We start from the raw sequence: 15,098 nt of genomic DNA on the forward strand, positions 1-15,098 counted from the left end.
TGTGTAAAATCCACGTATATTAATACCTTAGATCAGGATTCTAACCCTTGATGCTACACCACTAATTAAATTAAGACTTTGCTACCTCTTATATATTAATTTAAAAATATAAACCATTCTTAGGTTTTGCAAGCACCCATTTCTCAAAGGGTGGAAACAACACTACATCTTAATGAATTGTTTGAATGACATGAAGAAACCTCCACTGATACATGCATAACAAAAGAGCAACTCTACTGATTATCGCCTTATCTATTATTTTTAAATGAATAAATAACTAAATTAATAAATAGATAAATCAATCATCTGTAGTACCTCTCTTTGTTTGGTTTCCGGACATTCTGAATGAAGAGTCAAGGTTGCTCCTTCTATGTTTCGTGGCATTGGGGTAGAGCCTGGGTTTATAGTGAATTGGATTTGATCTGGAGAGATTGTATGATGCACATATCCTTGAGACATGCCTTCATGATCTGCCATAAAAGGCAGCCCTTCGTCTGAACCCTCAGGAAGAAACGTCATGTTGTCACAATTACCATCGTCCTCATCATCATCCAAACTCACTGGATCCTGTTCTATCAGGACAGTTGTCCTGTCATACACTGTACCTGAAGAAGACGGAATCAATCCATTCTTCTCAAAGCCCAGCATGTTTTCCTCTGGGGCCAAGTCATCCTCATCCTCCTCAACCTCAAAATACATGATGTTTTTGCATGGGCCATTCTCACCCATGGTCCGAGAGGGCTCAGTGCAAGGCAGTATTCAAACCTCTAAATTTTCCTGAAAGATTGAAAGAGAAAAGTTGTCAATAAACAAATCATCATAAATGCAAAATATAAAACTGAAATTATGTGAGGTTTTCTGGCATAAATGGATTCACCCAGCCAACACTTTCAGATATTTTAAAAGCACAGAAATTGTTAAAGAAGTTGAGCTTCCATACTCAAATATTTTAAAAAGTACAATTACAGAAGTATTTTGATATAATGAGGTCACAAAGTTCTATCTGTGAAAACCAACATTAATACACCTTTTTAAAAGCTAAAAAAAGATTCAATCAGTTTATGGTTATTTTATCCCTAACAGCAAACAGAGTCACACCCACAAGAGCACACTCTGACCATGATCACCTTAACAGCATGTAGAGTATGAGAGGCACAAGATTACACATCCCTACAGAGGCCCAATAGGGGAGAAGAAATTTTTATAAATAAAAGCATTATCAATTTACAAACTGCTAATCTCAATTTTTAATATACTGTCACATATTTGAAATTTGAAGCCAAATCCTTTGTCTACAGATGGATTTATTGACTACTATAACTATGGAGTAAATGCCGATAATAAAACTGCATTTACTGTATATATGTGACAACAAACTTGAAGTTGGGAGTAAAAACAGTGTAAATGCACCTTCCATTCCAGGAAAAGGCCATCATATCCAAAGCTGGGCTCTGCCTTGCATCCGGTGGTACCATTATAAACTTCAACAAGAACTGGATTATATTGGCTTGATCATGGACAAATGGAGTGAATATACAATAAACAAGCTTTAAAACCTTGCACTGAAACATGAATGTAGAAACAGAAATACAGTGTATCCAAACAAAGGAGAATTTGAGATATTTCCTAGCACTTGACATTTGTATTTCTATTATTTATTTAACCAAAGAGAATTTTCTAGCTTATTCTGAGATGACTATAAGTAGTCAACTAACCACTGTATTAGAGAGTGAGTGTGAAACTGAACAAGATCTATACAGTTTTTCTCCTTTGCGTTTTTCAAATGACTGCTTTCTCGGTTGTTTAAATAACCACATAAACTGCTACATTGCTCATACCGGACATACCTTGGATTACCTGAAAAACTGAAGAAGAGGTAGGCTGCGAAATTAAACATAAAGTTGACAGCAAAAAAATGAATTTCCATATTCCTAACACCATGTAACAACACATCACTCGTAATTCTTTGCTTCTATAAACGATTGTAAATAGACAAAATTGCCTAATTTATATGAATCAGGAAAGCCTCAACTGAATCTGTTGCCCTTCACAATAAATATTTCTCAGTTCATTCTGGGAGGACTGTAAGTGGTCAACTAACCCTGGTGCTAACAGTGAGGTCTTATTCATAATGATGAGACTGGGCAGGTACAGGGGGTTGCAGCATGAAACCGAATAGGATCAATACACCTTTTCTCCTGTCTATTTTTCAAAATAACAAAAAATGCACTGTCAAATTGCTCAGCCTTGACATACTAAGGATTATCATAAAAATGAGTAAGATATAGGCTGTAGAATTTTAAAAGCTGACAGCAATAAAAAATAAGTTTCATATTCATGCCGCTATGCAAAAACACCTCACCTTCTATAAGAAGATAGACAATGAACCGTCTAATTTATATGAAACAAGAAAGCCTCAAATCAATCATTTACCTTTCACAGTAAATAACAACAACCCGCACTCTCCAAAACTAACAATACAGTACAAAACGACACAATACAATAAAGCAAGCAAAGAGGCATTTTAAATACCAAGGTTAAGTGAGAATCAAACATAAGAAAAACACCCTTCAGCTTAACCAAGCCGTCGCGATTTATCCGTAATTTTCAGTTTCCAGATTCAAACAACCTAAACTTTGTTTACTTGTTGTCCCTGTCATCCTTACATTGGAAAAGAAAAAAAAGTCATTTTATAGATCTGAACTAAATGTTGCCTAAATATGACCTCTCAAAGCAATTTTCTTAACTTTGCTTTACCAGTCTCCATATTTTTATACTTGCCTTTAAGTGCTGAAATCTCGAATTCTGAAATGGCAGGGTAGCATATTTTAAAGCATTGTGCATTTTCTGCTAGCTATTTCAGAATGAATTAATCAACCGATTACACGAAGAGTGGTAAAACAAAACCCGGTACATTTCACCAATTGACAGTTTAACGTAAATGTTTCAACAACGGTTTACATTTTTGTCAGGACTTCAGCAAGAAGATACTCAATCCACCAATATCGTGAGTGTCATAGCTGCACACTGATTTACACTCAGACAGAAGTGTAAAAGTTTAGCTTTTAATGATTACTTCACGCGAGTAAGTCACTATCGGCACGTCCACGTCACATGCAAGTTAAAGAACTCAAAACAAAAATAGCACAAATTAATCTTACAGGATAAGCTGAACAAACTTTCCTTCACAAACAACACTACAGCATCCATTCATGCTGTTAGTCAATTCTCAATCCATGTTAACTGCAACAGCATGTCCAGTAAACGAGTCAGCGTACTCCAATCCACGTCTTGCTGCGTGAACTGTCACCTCGTTCAGTAACGTGAAAGTTGAAACAAGGAGATCGGCCTAAACGAAGACAACCTATTGAATAACGAACGGAATGCTAGCACATCATGCCACCAAGTCAGATCATTGCATTTTACCGGGTTGTCTGAGATGAAGAATCTCAATTTCTTTCGGGTTGCCTGCACTTTCTTTCGCTGCCCTCCCCAGCGGCACCATGATGAAAATATCGCGTCACACGCAGGACGGCTTCCTCTTTTGCCGAGGCAGCCTGGGAAAAGGCGAGTGGGTAACTGTTGACAAACAGAAAATGAGAAATACTTTATAATTATTTTTTTTTAGAAAATAACCGCGGTATAATACTAGTACTGGTAATAGAAAACGTTATATGTATACCATAATTAAAAAATATAATTAAAGCGAAAGAATGTTGTTGCCATAGCGACATTGTGGCTATTTTTCCCGCCTCCTTTCTTCTCTTTTCGAAGCTGTCACTCGAATATACTGGAGAACACGCGAAGCAGTTCGTTGTGGCTCAGGCGGTGCAGCTCTAAAGACAATTTATTTGTTAGCGCCAAAAGAAGTTAAACGAATTTAGTATTATGATAGTTTATAACCTATTTGGCAGAACCTTAATTGTCGTTTATTGTCGCGTTGCAGAACGTACCCTTCGAAAACGGTAGTGCTGTACACATAGAACTGGTGCTGGTGGGTTGGCATGATATCAAAACGTGTCACACAATCATCTTCACGGGTCAATCAAACGTTACATAAATTCTAAAGCGACCAGATGGCCTTAGACACACTGCAGTCTACAAGATAAACAGAATGCTGTGGAAAATTTTAGAAGACAAACATGCTTCAGCTCTCTTATCAAGAAAAAACAGCTCTGCCGAAGACCGTACACCACAAAAGATGATTAAATGGTATGGAGGAGGCATTCTAGTCAATTTCAAAGTGCCAAATACGTTTGCAACTACAAAGTTGCACGCAAAATTAACCCGCGGTTTGTGAGAACAATGAATCCATTTAACCTGCTCAGGGTACTGACAGAACAGAGCGCAAGACATGAACCTACTTTGGATGGGACAAAGAAAATCATAGTGATACCGCACCGATTCTTTGTTTACAGCAGTTTTTCACACCTGCCTAAAACTTTTGCACAGTACTGTATATATATATATATAATATATATATATATATATATATATATATATAGCAGCAGTAGAATGATAGATACATACATAAAACTTTATTTCTGACACGTTTGTTACAACAAAAGGGATCTGGAAATAATCATTTTATTTTGTATTCCTGGTACCATTTTTCTCATGGTAGGGATATTGTTTCTATTCACTTGTGTGAGTTCTCACATAAATATGGATGCAAAACTAACCATGTGGCACAAAACGTTTACTGTGATTTGTTCTTTCCAGAGGAAACAATGACCTGGGGAGAGCTGAAAGATTATTGCGGAAGAAGAAAAACATGGAGGTGGTGTGCATAGCTGGTCTTCTTTTAAAATAAGTCAATCGCATAATATTGTTGTTTTCTTTTTTTCAAAAGATCTTGTATAAACAATTTTACAGTGTGTGTATAATCGCAAGACACAGATCAGTATTTGACAGCTGTCTTGGATGTATTCAGTAAGTTTTTTAATGTGTTGTTTTCTGGTGCCGCCCCATGCCCCATTAGCCTCCATTGTAAAGCACCGCTGCAGGCAATCCATCCATTTCCCAACCCGCTGAATCCGAATACAGGGTCTTGGGGGTCTGCTGGAGCCAATCCCAGCCAACACAGGGCACAAGGCAGGAACCAATCCCGGGCAGGGTGCCAACCCACCGCAGGACACACACAGACACACCAAGCACACACTAGGGCCAATTTAGAATCGCCAATCCACCTAACCTGCATGTCTTTGGACTGTGGGAGGAAACCCACGCAGACACGGGGAGAACATGCAAACTCCATGCAGGGAGGACCTGGGAAGCGAACCCAGGTCCCCAGGTCTCCCAACTGCGAGGCAGCAGCACTACCCACTGCGCCACCGTGCCGCCGCTACAGGCAATGTATTTTTTAAAAGTTATAGAAAATGCTTAACTTTAGAACACAATTTTGCATGGCAAATGCATATGCTGTGTACCATGTTTGTGAAGAAATAACTTTTGACTTGAAAAATATCAAACTTTTATTTTAATGCCTCTGTGCACGTCGACCTTTACATATTTTGGTGTGTATGTGTTTGTGTGTGTGCATTTCTTTCTCTTCATCATCCAGCAAGGGTATTGGTAGGGCAATCAATTGGTCAGCTGTCTTTACATATAAATTTCATGAAGTTTGAATGTGTAACGGCATCTGTGCATACACAGATTTATGCATATACGTTGTAATGCAAAAGACAAGGGTTCAACCAAAAACAGTAGAAATGGCAGGGAGCAAGCCTGTTAATATACAATACAATTTATTTTTATATAGCCCAAAATCACAGAAAAAGTGCTGCAGGGAGCTTTAACAGGCCCTGTCTTTTGACTGCCCCCCAGCCTTGACTCTCAAAAAAGACAAGGCAAAACTCCCAAAAAAAACCCTTGTAGGGAAAAAAATGGAAGAAACATTGGGAAAGGCAGTTCAAAAAGTGACCCCTTTCCAGGTAGGTTTGGCGTGCAGTGGGTGTCAAAAAAGAGGGTAAATAGAATGCAATACACAGAACAAAACACAAGTAATACTCAATACAATGTAATAGTGCAATAAAAATATTACAAGTACAGAGCAGAATTCAACAGTAGATGATATCATATAACAGGATTTGGATTTGTTCAGAGTCCTAGTGACCTCAGCCATCAAGCTGCCTCCCCCTATTGGTCATTCTACAGCTGAGTCAGTGCTGGGCCAGCCAATCCGATGAAAGAACCCCTCTACCCGATGATTCCTGCGATCCTCCATCAGAGATGCCTTTACCTTAGGCAGGCAAAACAACTTGGCAGGTGGGCAGTGGCACCAAGTGCCACATTTGAGTACGGAGAAGAGAAACAAAATAGGTGAGGATTAGTAACAAATTATAACTATCATGTTAATTTTGTTTTAGTGATAATGACTAACAACAGAGATGCAGTCTGTACACTTAATCAGCAGCTCTAGCTGGATGATAAATCTCACACACAATGCTGTAAAAAGAAAGAGGTGAGATCGTAGATGGTCTACTGGTCCAATCTGAACGCTGACTTCTGGTGGTATTGGCCCTTTTATACTGGAAGACAGTAAGGGGTGGGATCTGAAGGAGGAAGTGAAAGTGACCTTATACCTCATCCAATCTGGAAGCTTCTAGATTGTGGACAGAAAGTGAAAATATTAACAATAGTGCCCCCTCCTGGCTTGAGGTAGTTTCTATAGCCCTGAAAATGAATCTGAAACGCTTGTGCACTAAAATGTGTATTTAAATTAATAATGTATCTCAAAAACTACTCTTGCAAAAAATTTTCAATTCAATACACCTGGTTGAGTGACTAAATGGAGCTACTGGAAAAACCCAATTTAAACAATGTTTACGAAAGTTATTGTTGGACATAGGTCAGACTATTTTTGAAGGATAAAGGAGATAAATACTGTACCAGAAACAATAGACGTAGATCCTGTAACAAGACAAACATGATGCAAATTGTTTAAAAAAGATTTGTCAATTTTTTCAGAAATAGTCATTCCACCTAGGTTTTCACAGACACCATGCTAAAATCAACTTTTCTCGAAGTGTGGAACGTCATAGAATTACATTCTGAACATAACACTTAACATAGTGAAGTTTTGACACCATCCAAATGTCCATTTACATGAAATTCAAAGAGTCTGCTCTGCCCTTTGTTGTATATCTCTTCTGTGTTACTAGACCAGTCCACCAATCACTGATGTGGACCCCCAAATACCCGAAGCAGTGCACCACCTCCTCATCCACTCACTGAATAGTGACCAGCATGGAGGCTCTTTGGTGAGGCAAAAGTTAATAACCAGCTCCTTGCGTTTGGGGATGTTGAGTGGCAGACAATTCTCTGTGCACCAAGAGGTAAAGTCCTCCACCTGACTCTTATCCCCTGTCTCATACCCCTTGCTAAAACACCCCATTAGTGAAGAATCATCAGAAAATTTCTGCAAGGGACATGAGTAAAAGTAAAACAACAATAACACTCAAAGGCCAAAACTCTATTGTGTGTTTTTCTTCCTGAATATCTGCACTGGTCACATCAAAGATGAAGGGTGTAGTCAGAATTTCTATTGACTATGGCAAAACAAAATGCCTTATGATATTTAAAGGAAAGAAGAATAAAAGATTTGTCTACCAAAAAGCAGTGTAGCAAGACATTGTATGTGCTGAAATTTGATAGACAAAAATATGTAGGCAAATATATAAAAAATGAGGAAAAATTACAAATGCAATAGAAATCAGAACTTTTGGTGTAAGGTGCTTTATAAAACACAGCCTTGAATAGGCATATACAATTTATCGAATGAACTTCAACTTAAGTTTTCTAAACAGGCAGAATGCAAAAGTTAGTACAGTATTTGAAAAAACAGAATACAGCTTACAGTGATTTCTTTTTTAATTCAAAATGAAACACCACTGTCCATGTAAGAATAATTTTTTTGCCGGGAGAATAAAATTAAAATCGCAGAAATGTCATATTCTCATATTGTATGTTGCCAGTCTATTAGGCCTGTCTCTATAGTAGTGTGTTGCATTTACTTCGTCCTATAGAACAGTGTAAATTCACCCGAGATTCAACAGGGTGTAAGACACATTCAGGATTTTTGTACCATCTGAGAATCATTATATTATGCATTTGCTGCCATTTAAATGGATGCACAGGTTTGTTGTGATCAGTCTTTTCCACCTCATCCCAAAGGACTCAATAGCATTGAGATCTACAGATTGGGCAGACCACTGAAACAATGAAGATTTTGTCATCTTCCTGGAACCACTCAGTGACGATACATGGCTTGTGACATGGTGCATTGTTGTACTGTATTTGAAGTGTCCATCCGAGTGGATAAATTGTAGTAACAAAGGGAAGAACTTAATTAGTAACGATGTTCAGATTTGCTTTGCCTTTCAGGCATTATTCAGGTGGTACCAGGGTTCCTAATGTGTGCCAGGGAAACATTGCCCACACCATACACTGCCATCATTGGCCTGTACTGTTGACACCAAAGATAATGGCTCCATGGACTCTGGATTCTTGTGCCAATTCTGATCCTTCCATGAGCGTGATGCAAATGGAATCCAGACCATGCAGCTGTTATTCAATTAAACATCTTTACTTTACTCTCAGCTGCCCAGTTTTGATGCCTCTGTGTCTGGATGCGTGCATTTTTAACAAATAAGTTCATTCATTATAACAATACAATACAAACTGTAACAATAAAGTACAGTCAGTCAGTCAGTGTCCAACCCGCAATATCCTAACACGGGGTCATGGGGGTCTGCTGGAGCCAATCCCAGCCAGCACAGGGTGCAAGGCAGGAACAAACACCGGGCAGGGCGCCAGCCCACCACAAGGCACACACACACACAAACTAGGGATAATTTAGGATCACCAATGCGCCTAACCTGCATGTCTTTGGACTGTGGGAGGAAACCGGAGCACCAGAAGAACATGCAAACTCCACACAGGGAGGACCCAGGAAGCGAACCCAGGTCTCCTTACTGCGAGGCAGCAGCGCTACCACTGCACCCGCGTGCTGCCCTAATATAGTGCAATTTATAAAAACAGAAGTTAACAAATGCAACATAATTGCAAAACCAATGCCAAGATAATATTAAACCAAAATTAACTACATAAGTACAAATTACATAACCTTGTATTTGGATAAATGACTTAGCATTTTGGCTACTTTGTTATTATTAATAGTTTTTATAGAAGATACAAGTCATCAATAAATAAATGATAATTTGGAATTCTGTTACTAAATTTCTTTCTGTAGATAAAAATGGTGCTATTATTATGGCCTAGTTACATTCTTTGTTACTTTTTGTACAAGACAATAGGATATCAGCTTCTCCATATTTGTTTTACTATTCATTTTTTTTCTAAAATCCTCTATTAAAGCAAGGCAGATTTTTTGGAATGCATATAGTTATTATTTTTTATCACATATGCTGCATATGTTTAATATTTTGAATACATTTAGATATCAAACTGTTGCATGGATAACATTTATGAATAACTTTATGTAATACTTCTTTCACTTTATTTGTTAACAAGAAGTAACAAGATCTATGAGGAAGTGTTTGTGCCATTTTCCAGTGAGCCATGTATTTTGCTGCCCTGCTTAAACCAACCCCCTTCCTTTTCTACTTACAGCAGGAGAGGTTTTTGGAATTACAGGCCAAGTATCCCTAATCCAAAATGTCTGGGACCAGAAGTATTTTGGATATTTTCGGATTTCGGAACATTTGCATATTCATAATGTGGCATCTTTCAACTGCTGCCCAGATATTATCACAGCGATTACTCTCCCTCTCCTGGGCAGCAGTCTGGAAGTGCTGCATGGCTCTCATCCCACCTTTCACCCTTTGGTAATGCACCTGCAACTCCTGAAAATAATCTGACAAACAGAAAAGAGACTCGTCTGTCTGACGTCTTATGTTTTATGCACCATGACAGAATGGAACAAAAGAAGAAAAAGGCAAAGGCTGTGGCTGAGCTCATTGCACCTGGAAGGCTACTGCACTGGCATCACCTCTGTCAGGCAGCAGAAATGTTCTCTTTGCATGAATACGTTCCCTGGACAAATGTAAAATCAGAACTATTGTCTTTACAGAAATTTAAACTCTTTTTCTCTCATCCACATTTATTATTAACCTGGCATTTACCAATATTAATTTAAACTCTGTATGTGTATTTGCCAACCTACTACATTTTACTAATTCCCTAAGAAAGTTTAGAACAAACACCATTACAATGATTTAAATAACAAGAAGTCACTTTTCAAGAAATACTTAGAATAAAATAATCGTACTTTAATAATAAAGTATGACACAAAGACCATCTTTTAAGACCTAACAGTTTGATTCAATCACATAATTAGCCAAAAAAGGTGTGAGGTCTTCAAAAACTCCCAGGGATGCAGGCCGGAATCCCACCAGCCTGTCCAGAGGAGATGAAACAAAAGGCAGCTTAGCCTCCAGTTGAGTGGCTGGCATTGACCTACATCAGGCCAAAATGTGCTTGACTCTCAAAGTTCACACAAAATGTATTCTGTAACACACTTGAAATGCTTCACAAGGGAGCAGATAACCATCAACCCCTGTCTTGTATAAAGCGGGGTCATAAGAAATCATTGTAAAGGAGGATTTATTGACAGAAAAGGAACATTATAGTAAAAGAAGAAAACACAATCAAAAAAAAGACTTGCCTAAAAGGCAATCCAAAGCAATTGCTACAAGTTCCAAATCAAAATCAACTACAACAATCCAAGCAACAAAGCACAATATGTTCGAAAACGAGAGCAAAAATCCAAGAAACATAAATACTTAAAAGACCCACCAGAGGACATTCAAAATGAACTGCACTGGACTTCAATTCCCAACCTGCCTTTCTAGGGCTTAGAGAGGTCCCTTAATGGTGATGGATGACTAGCCCAAATACAAGAAATATGAGAAAACTGCAAGACACTAATAGATATTAAATAACCAAATAGAATAAAAAGCAGAATGCACATAATTAAACAAATAATACTCAAGTAGAAAATATTAAAACAACAGAAAACGATGAACAATAATGACAACAGAACAAAGCAGAACTTTAAACATCAGCCAGGGAACCCTGACTTAACCATAATACAACACAAATGACTCAAAGAAATGTTTTTTCCTAATTAAATTAATGAAAAGGTAGACTGGATGATTACATCGTGGGGTCTTTCAGACTGCTTTTTGCTGACAAACAACATCAACCTCTACACCTTCATTCCTTTTAAGTCTGGGGCTACACAACAGCAAATGGCTACATTCCTTAGTTTTTAAATATTTTGTTCTTGTCCTCTTGTAATTCATACAAACAAATTTCCAATGTGCTTAATTTCTTTACAAGGAAAGTTTAATGATGCCTTAAGTTCCTGAGCACATGTGGTGTTTGTTAACTTTCACCCATTTCTCGATGTCATCAGCACTTTCATTGAATTTTAGTGTCATGCCATCTAGTGTTGCTGTTGCTCTTTTCATTTTTTCTTTCCAATACAACAGTCCATGTCTTCTTCCATTGCTGTATAGTTAGGGTCTTTTAACACAAATTCAGTCATTTTTGAACTTTGAATTTTTTTTTCCATTATTTTTCTTAAAACATTTTTTCCCTCAACTACAGCATGAACTGATCCATTATTGAAGTTCTAAACAAAATGTTTTGACACCAGGCACATTATGAGTAGGGAGAATAGTATAATTTGAAGAGAATCTGAACCAGTCACCATTATTTGGGCCAGAGACTATTGCCTTATTTTGTGCTAACAGCAACACCCAACAGTCTGTTAAGTGGTGCATTCTATAATCACAGCTGCTCACCAATGTTGAATTTGGATGTTACCTGCCAGTTTGTAAAATTCTCTCCATTCTCCTTTGGCAGGATTGCCCATCACTGGTAGTTTTTTTAATTTTCATGCCCTTCTTGGTAAACCCTTGAAAAGGTTGTATGTTAAAAGCCTATGACAACAGATGTCCGGAAGATATTAGAACTGACATGTTTGGTATTACCGATCATGACACATTCAAAATCACAAAGGTCACTTGTTTAGTCCACTTTAAAAGTTAGTCTGTCTCTCTGTTCCAAACTACACACCACTATCACATGACACAACATGACTGCCTTGTCTGCATACCAAATAGCATCATATGACTCAAAAAGTTATTTAGGAGTTGCAAACCGATTTCACTTTATACAGTGCCTTTCACAGTGAGGACCTACAAAAAGTCCTTTAGCTGTCAGACATCCAACCCCAGACCAAATTTTGTAGCACAAAAGGCTCATATTGTTTTTCAAGAATTACTGCAAAAAACAAACTGTAGTTTTAACGCAGAAGGTGGCTGTGACCTCAGTGGGACACACAGCCATGATGTCCTTGTTAAGGTAGGGTTTACACACATCAGGAATGAATGTTAGTCGTAGTTTCAGATTTTGACTTCTTGTACATATATCTGAGATACCTAATTTGCATATATTTAAAACTTACATATTTCTTTATTTTTAAAATACAGTATCAAAACTTGTTGGGGAAATTTACCATTTGTTTTACATTATTAAATGTTTATCTAACCATAATGTATATGGATTATTTTGAGGCCTTTTGTCCATTTGGTAGGTAAAGCTAGGGAATGTCCATTACCTTGGTGGTTCTAAATCAGGCCTGTGTGAGTGGGTCCTTCAATCGAGTGTTCCCTGCCTTGTGTCCAATGCTGCTAGGACAGGCTCTATCCCCCTTGTAACCCTGAACTGGACTGACATTGGTTAGTAAAGGTTACGTTATTTTAAGTATCTCCTCACTTTATGTCCTAACCAGCCTCTGTATAAAGGTTTTTATGTGGACAAGGGAAAGTGTGACATGGAGGAATGATAAAACACACACACACATCTGAATTCTGCTCCAGTTTTACTGTGCTCACTGGTTTATTGTAATGCATATTGCAATATATTTCATTTACCTTTACTGTACACTGTATTCATGTAAAACAAGCTTTATAAAAGGAAGATTGATAAACACTTTCTATATTTACAGTAATATACAGTACATCTACAGTATAAAAATTTGCACAAAATCAATACCACTAAATTACATTGAATTACTTATCTTCATTTGTACTCAATAATGAGTAAGATATACATAAATGTCAGTTTACTGCAGAGTCTATACTGCTTTTAACATTTTGAATTTCTGAATTATGAAAACTCACATGAAATAAGCAGAAAATGCTCATGTTGTATTCTTTACCATAACAATGATTTTTTTCTCAATTATCATAATTTATAGAAAAATAATAATACTAAATATTTAAACGATTAGAAAAAATGCTTAAAATGGTTTTCTTCAAGATACATCTTCTTGTTTTGATATAAAATGTTCAATGAATTCCTGTACTTTTTTCTTTTGTGTAGCATCTTGTTTGATTCCAGGAGGTGGTCTCAGCAGCAAAGATCCAAAAATGCTTGCTTCAAATTAAGGAAAGATTGCAAAAGATTAATTCATCGGCTCAAAACATGTTACAAATAAATCACCTGAATATTTTGTTTCATGTTTAATGTAACATATAAAATTACACTGTAAATGTCCTCTCTTAGTAAATGCAGTTTGTGAATGTTGTGCAATAAAAATCATAAACTCCACTCCACTTCTGGTGATTCACATGTATCTGTTTAAGGGAAAGCAGTACGGACACCAGCTCTGAAGAGACAGCCGCTCTCACTATAAATAGAAAGAGTGCTTAAAGAGTGCTTAAAAAGTGTGAGGTGCCAAGCTTGAAATATTCATTTTAATTCCAGTTCTTCAGTTTTGAAACTTGTTTTACAAAGGGGATAAACTACAAATATCTTCCCATTTTTATCTCTGTATAAAACCGCAAAAGACTTTTTTACATATAACTACTCTTATATTTCACTGGTAAGAAAACAGGCCATACTTTTACAGAACACTTTGTGAAACACCTGACAAATAAACTAAGACAGCCTGGAGAGGAAATGAAAAAAATCTTCCTAGTTGTTAATAAGTATGAACTGTATATGTTGTTCATCTTGGATAAAGGTGTTTGCTAAATTCAAAATAATATTAAGTAAAGACTAAATGCTTTGAACAATTTCAAATGATTTTTGGAACCATTTGCACACTATTAGAAGACTAATGTATATTAGTACAATAATTCAAGAATCTTATCAATCTATCAGTTAATCAACCAATCAATCAATTGATCATTAATAATTAATGGACTAGTCATTTTCAACAATGAATTATTCATCATAATTAATTTAATGATTCTACATTAGAAGACCAAAGTTCACTCAGAAAAGGTACCCCCCCCCCCCATCTATGCAAAGGTAGACTACTTAAATAAATGCACTTTATTTATATGGTTCTAATATAAATACTGTATCTGGAATTGCATAATCACATACAAGCATTTAAAGTATACTCTCGGACAATAATTTTCATTGCACTGTAAGATATAAAGACAATGAATTGGATCGAATATATTGTTAAGTTACATTTACCAAACCTAAGTTTTGAAAAAATATAAAATGCTAATAAAATAGAAAACAGAGAGCTTTAAATCCTCTTTGAAGTGTACTAAATTGAAAACAATAAAATGACAAGAAACCATTATAACTTTCTTTTTTGTAAATACGTGCTTATTCATTTAGTTCCACAAAAGTTGGGACTGGGCATTCTTACCTCTGTGTTACATCACCCTCCCCTTTAATAACACTTAACAATTAATTCACCACTGAGGACGCCCATTTTTCTTGCCCATTCATGCTTGATGTATACGTTTTCAGCTGCTCAAACTGTCTGGGGATTGAAAGACTCCAATATGGGAGTACATTCTTCAGTGTTAACAGTGCCTTTGCAGATGTGCACTACCCATACCAAAAACTCACCCCATACTATGATGCATGCTGGCAATTAAACTGTAGGTTGGCAACAGTCAGAATGGACATTTCTTCTTTGCCCTGGAGAATGTGACATCCGTTATTTCTCTAAACAATTTGAAATGCTAAACTGTCAGACCACAGCCCAGGCTCCCAATGCGCTTCAGTCCATTTCAGATATGCTCAAACCCATTGAA

At 36.9% G+C, this 15,098-nt stretch overlaps 2 protein-coding genes across 4 annotated transcripts in view; both read right to left on the bottom strand.

Annotated features, from left to right (window-relative positions):
* mtf1 (metal-regulatory transcription factor 1) overlaps nt 1-3,579 on the bottom strand; it is a 116,369-nt gene extending 112,790 nt beyond the window's left edge. The window contains exons 1-2 of the mRNA XM_028819597.2: nt 3,427-3,579; nt 316-777 (exon numbers count right to left, since the gene is read on the bottom strand). Coding sequence (XP_028675430.2) covers nt 316-729 — 414 coding nt within the window. The 5' untranslated portion in view covers nt 730-777; nt 3,427-3,579. The remainder of the gene's footprint in view (nt 1-315; nt 778-3,426) is intronic.
* A 9,308-nt stretch (nt 3,580-12,887) lies between these two features.
* Nucleotides 12,888-15,098, bottom strand: part of inpp5b (inositol polyphosphate-5-phosphatase B) — a 72,062-nt gene continuing 69,851 nt past the window's right edge. For all 3 annotated transcript variants that reach the window (XM_028819596.2, XM_051919084.1, XM_028819595.2), the window contains one exon: nt 12,888-13,470. In XM_028819596.2, coding sequence (XP_028675429.2) covers nt 13,349-13,470 — 122 coding nt within the window. In that variant the 3' untranslated portion in view covers nt 12,888-13,348. The remainder of the gene's footprint in view (nt 13,471-15,098) is intronic.

This window comes from Erpetoichthys calabaricus, chromosome 14 (genome assembly GCF_900747795.2).
Source record: "Erpetoichthys calabaricus chromosome 14, fErpCal1.3, whole genome shotgun sequence".
In the NCBI taxonomy this organism is placed as follows: domain Eukaryota; kingdom Metazoa; phylum Chordata; class Cladistia; order Polypteriformes; family Polypteridae; genus Erpetoichthys; species Erpetoichthys calabaricus.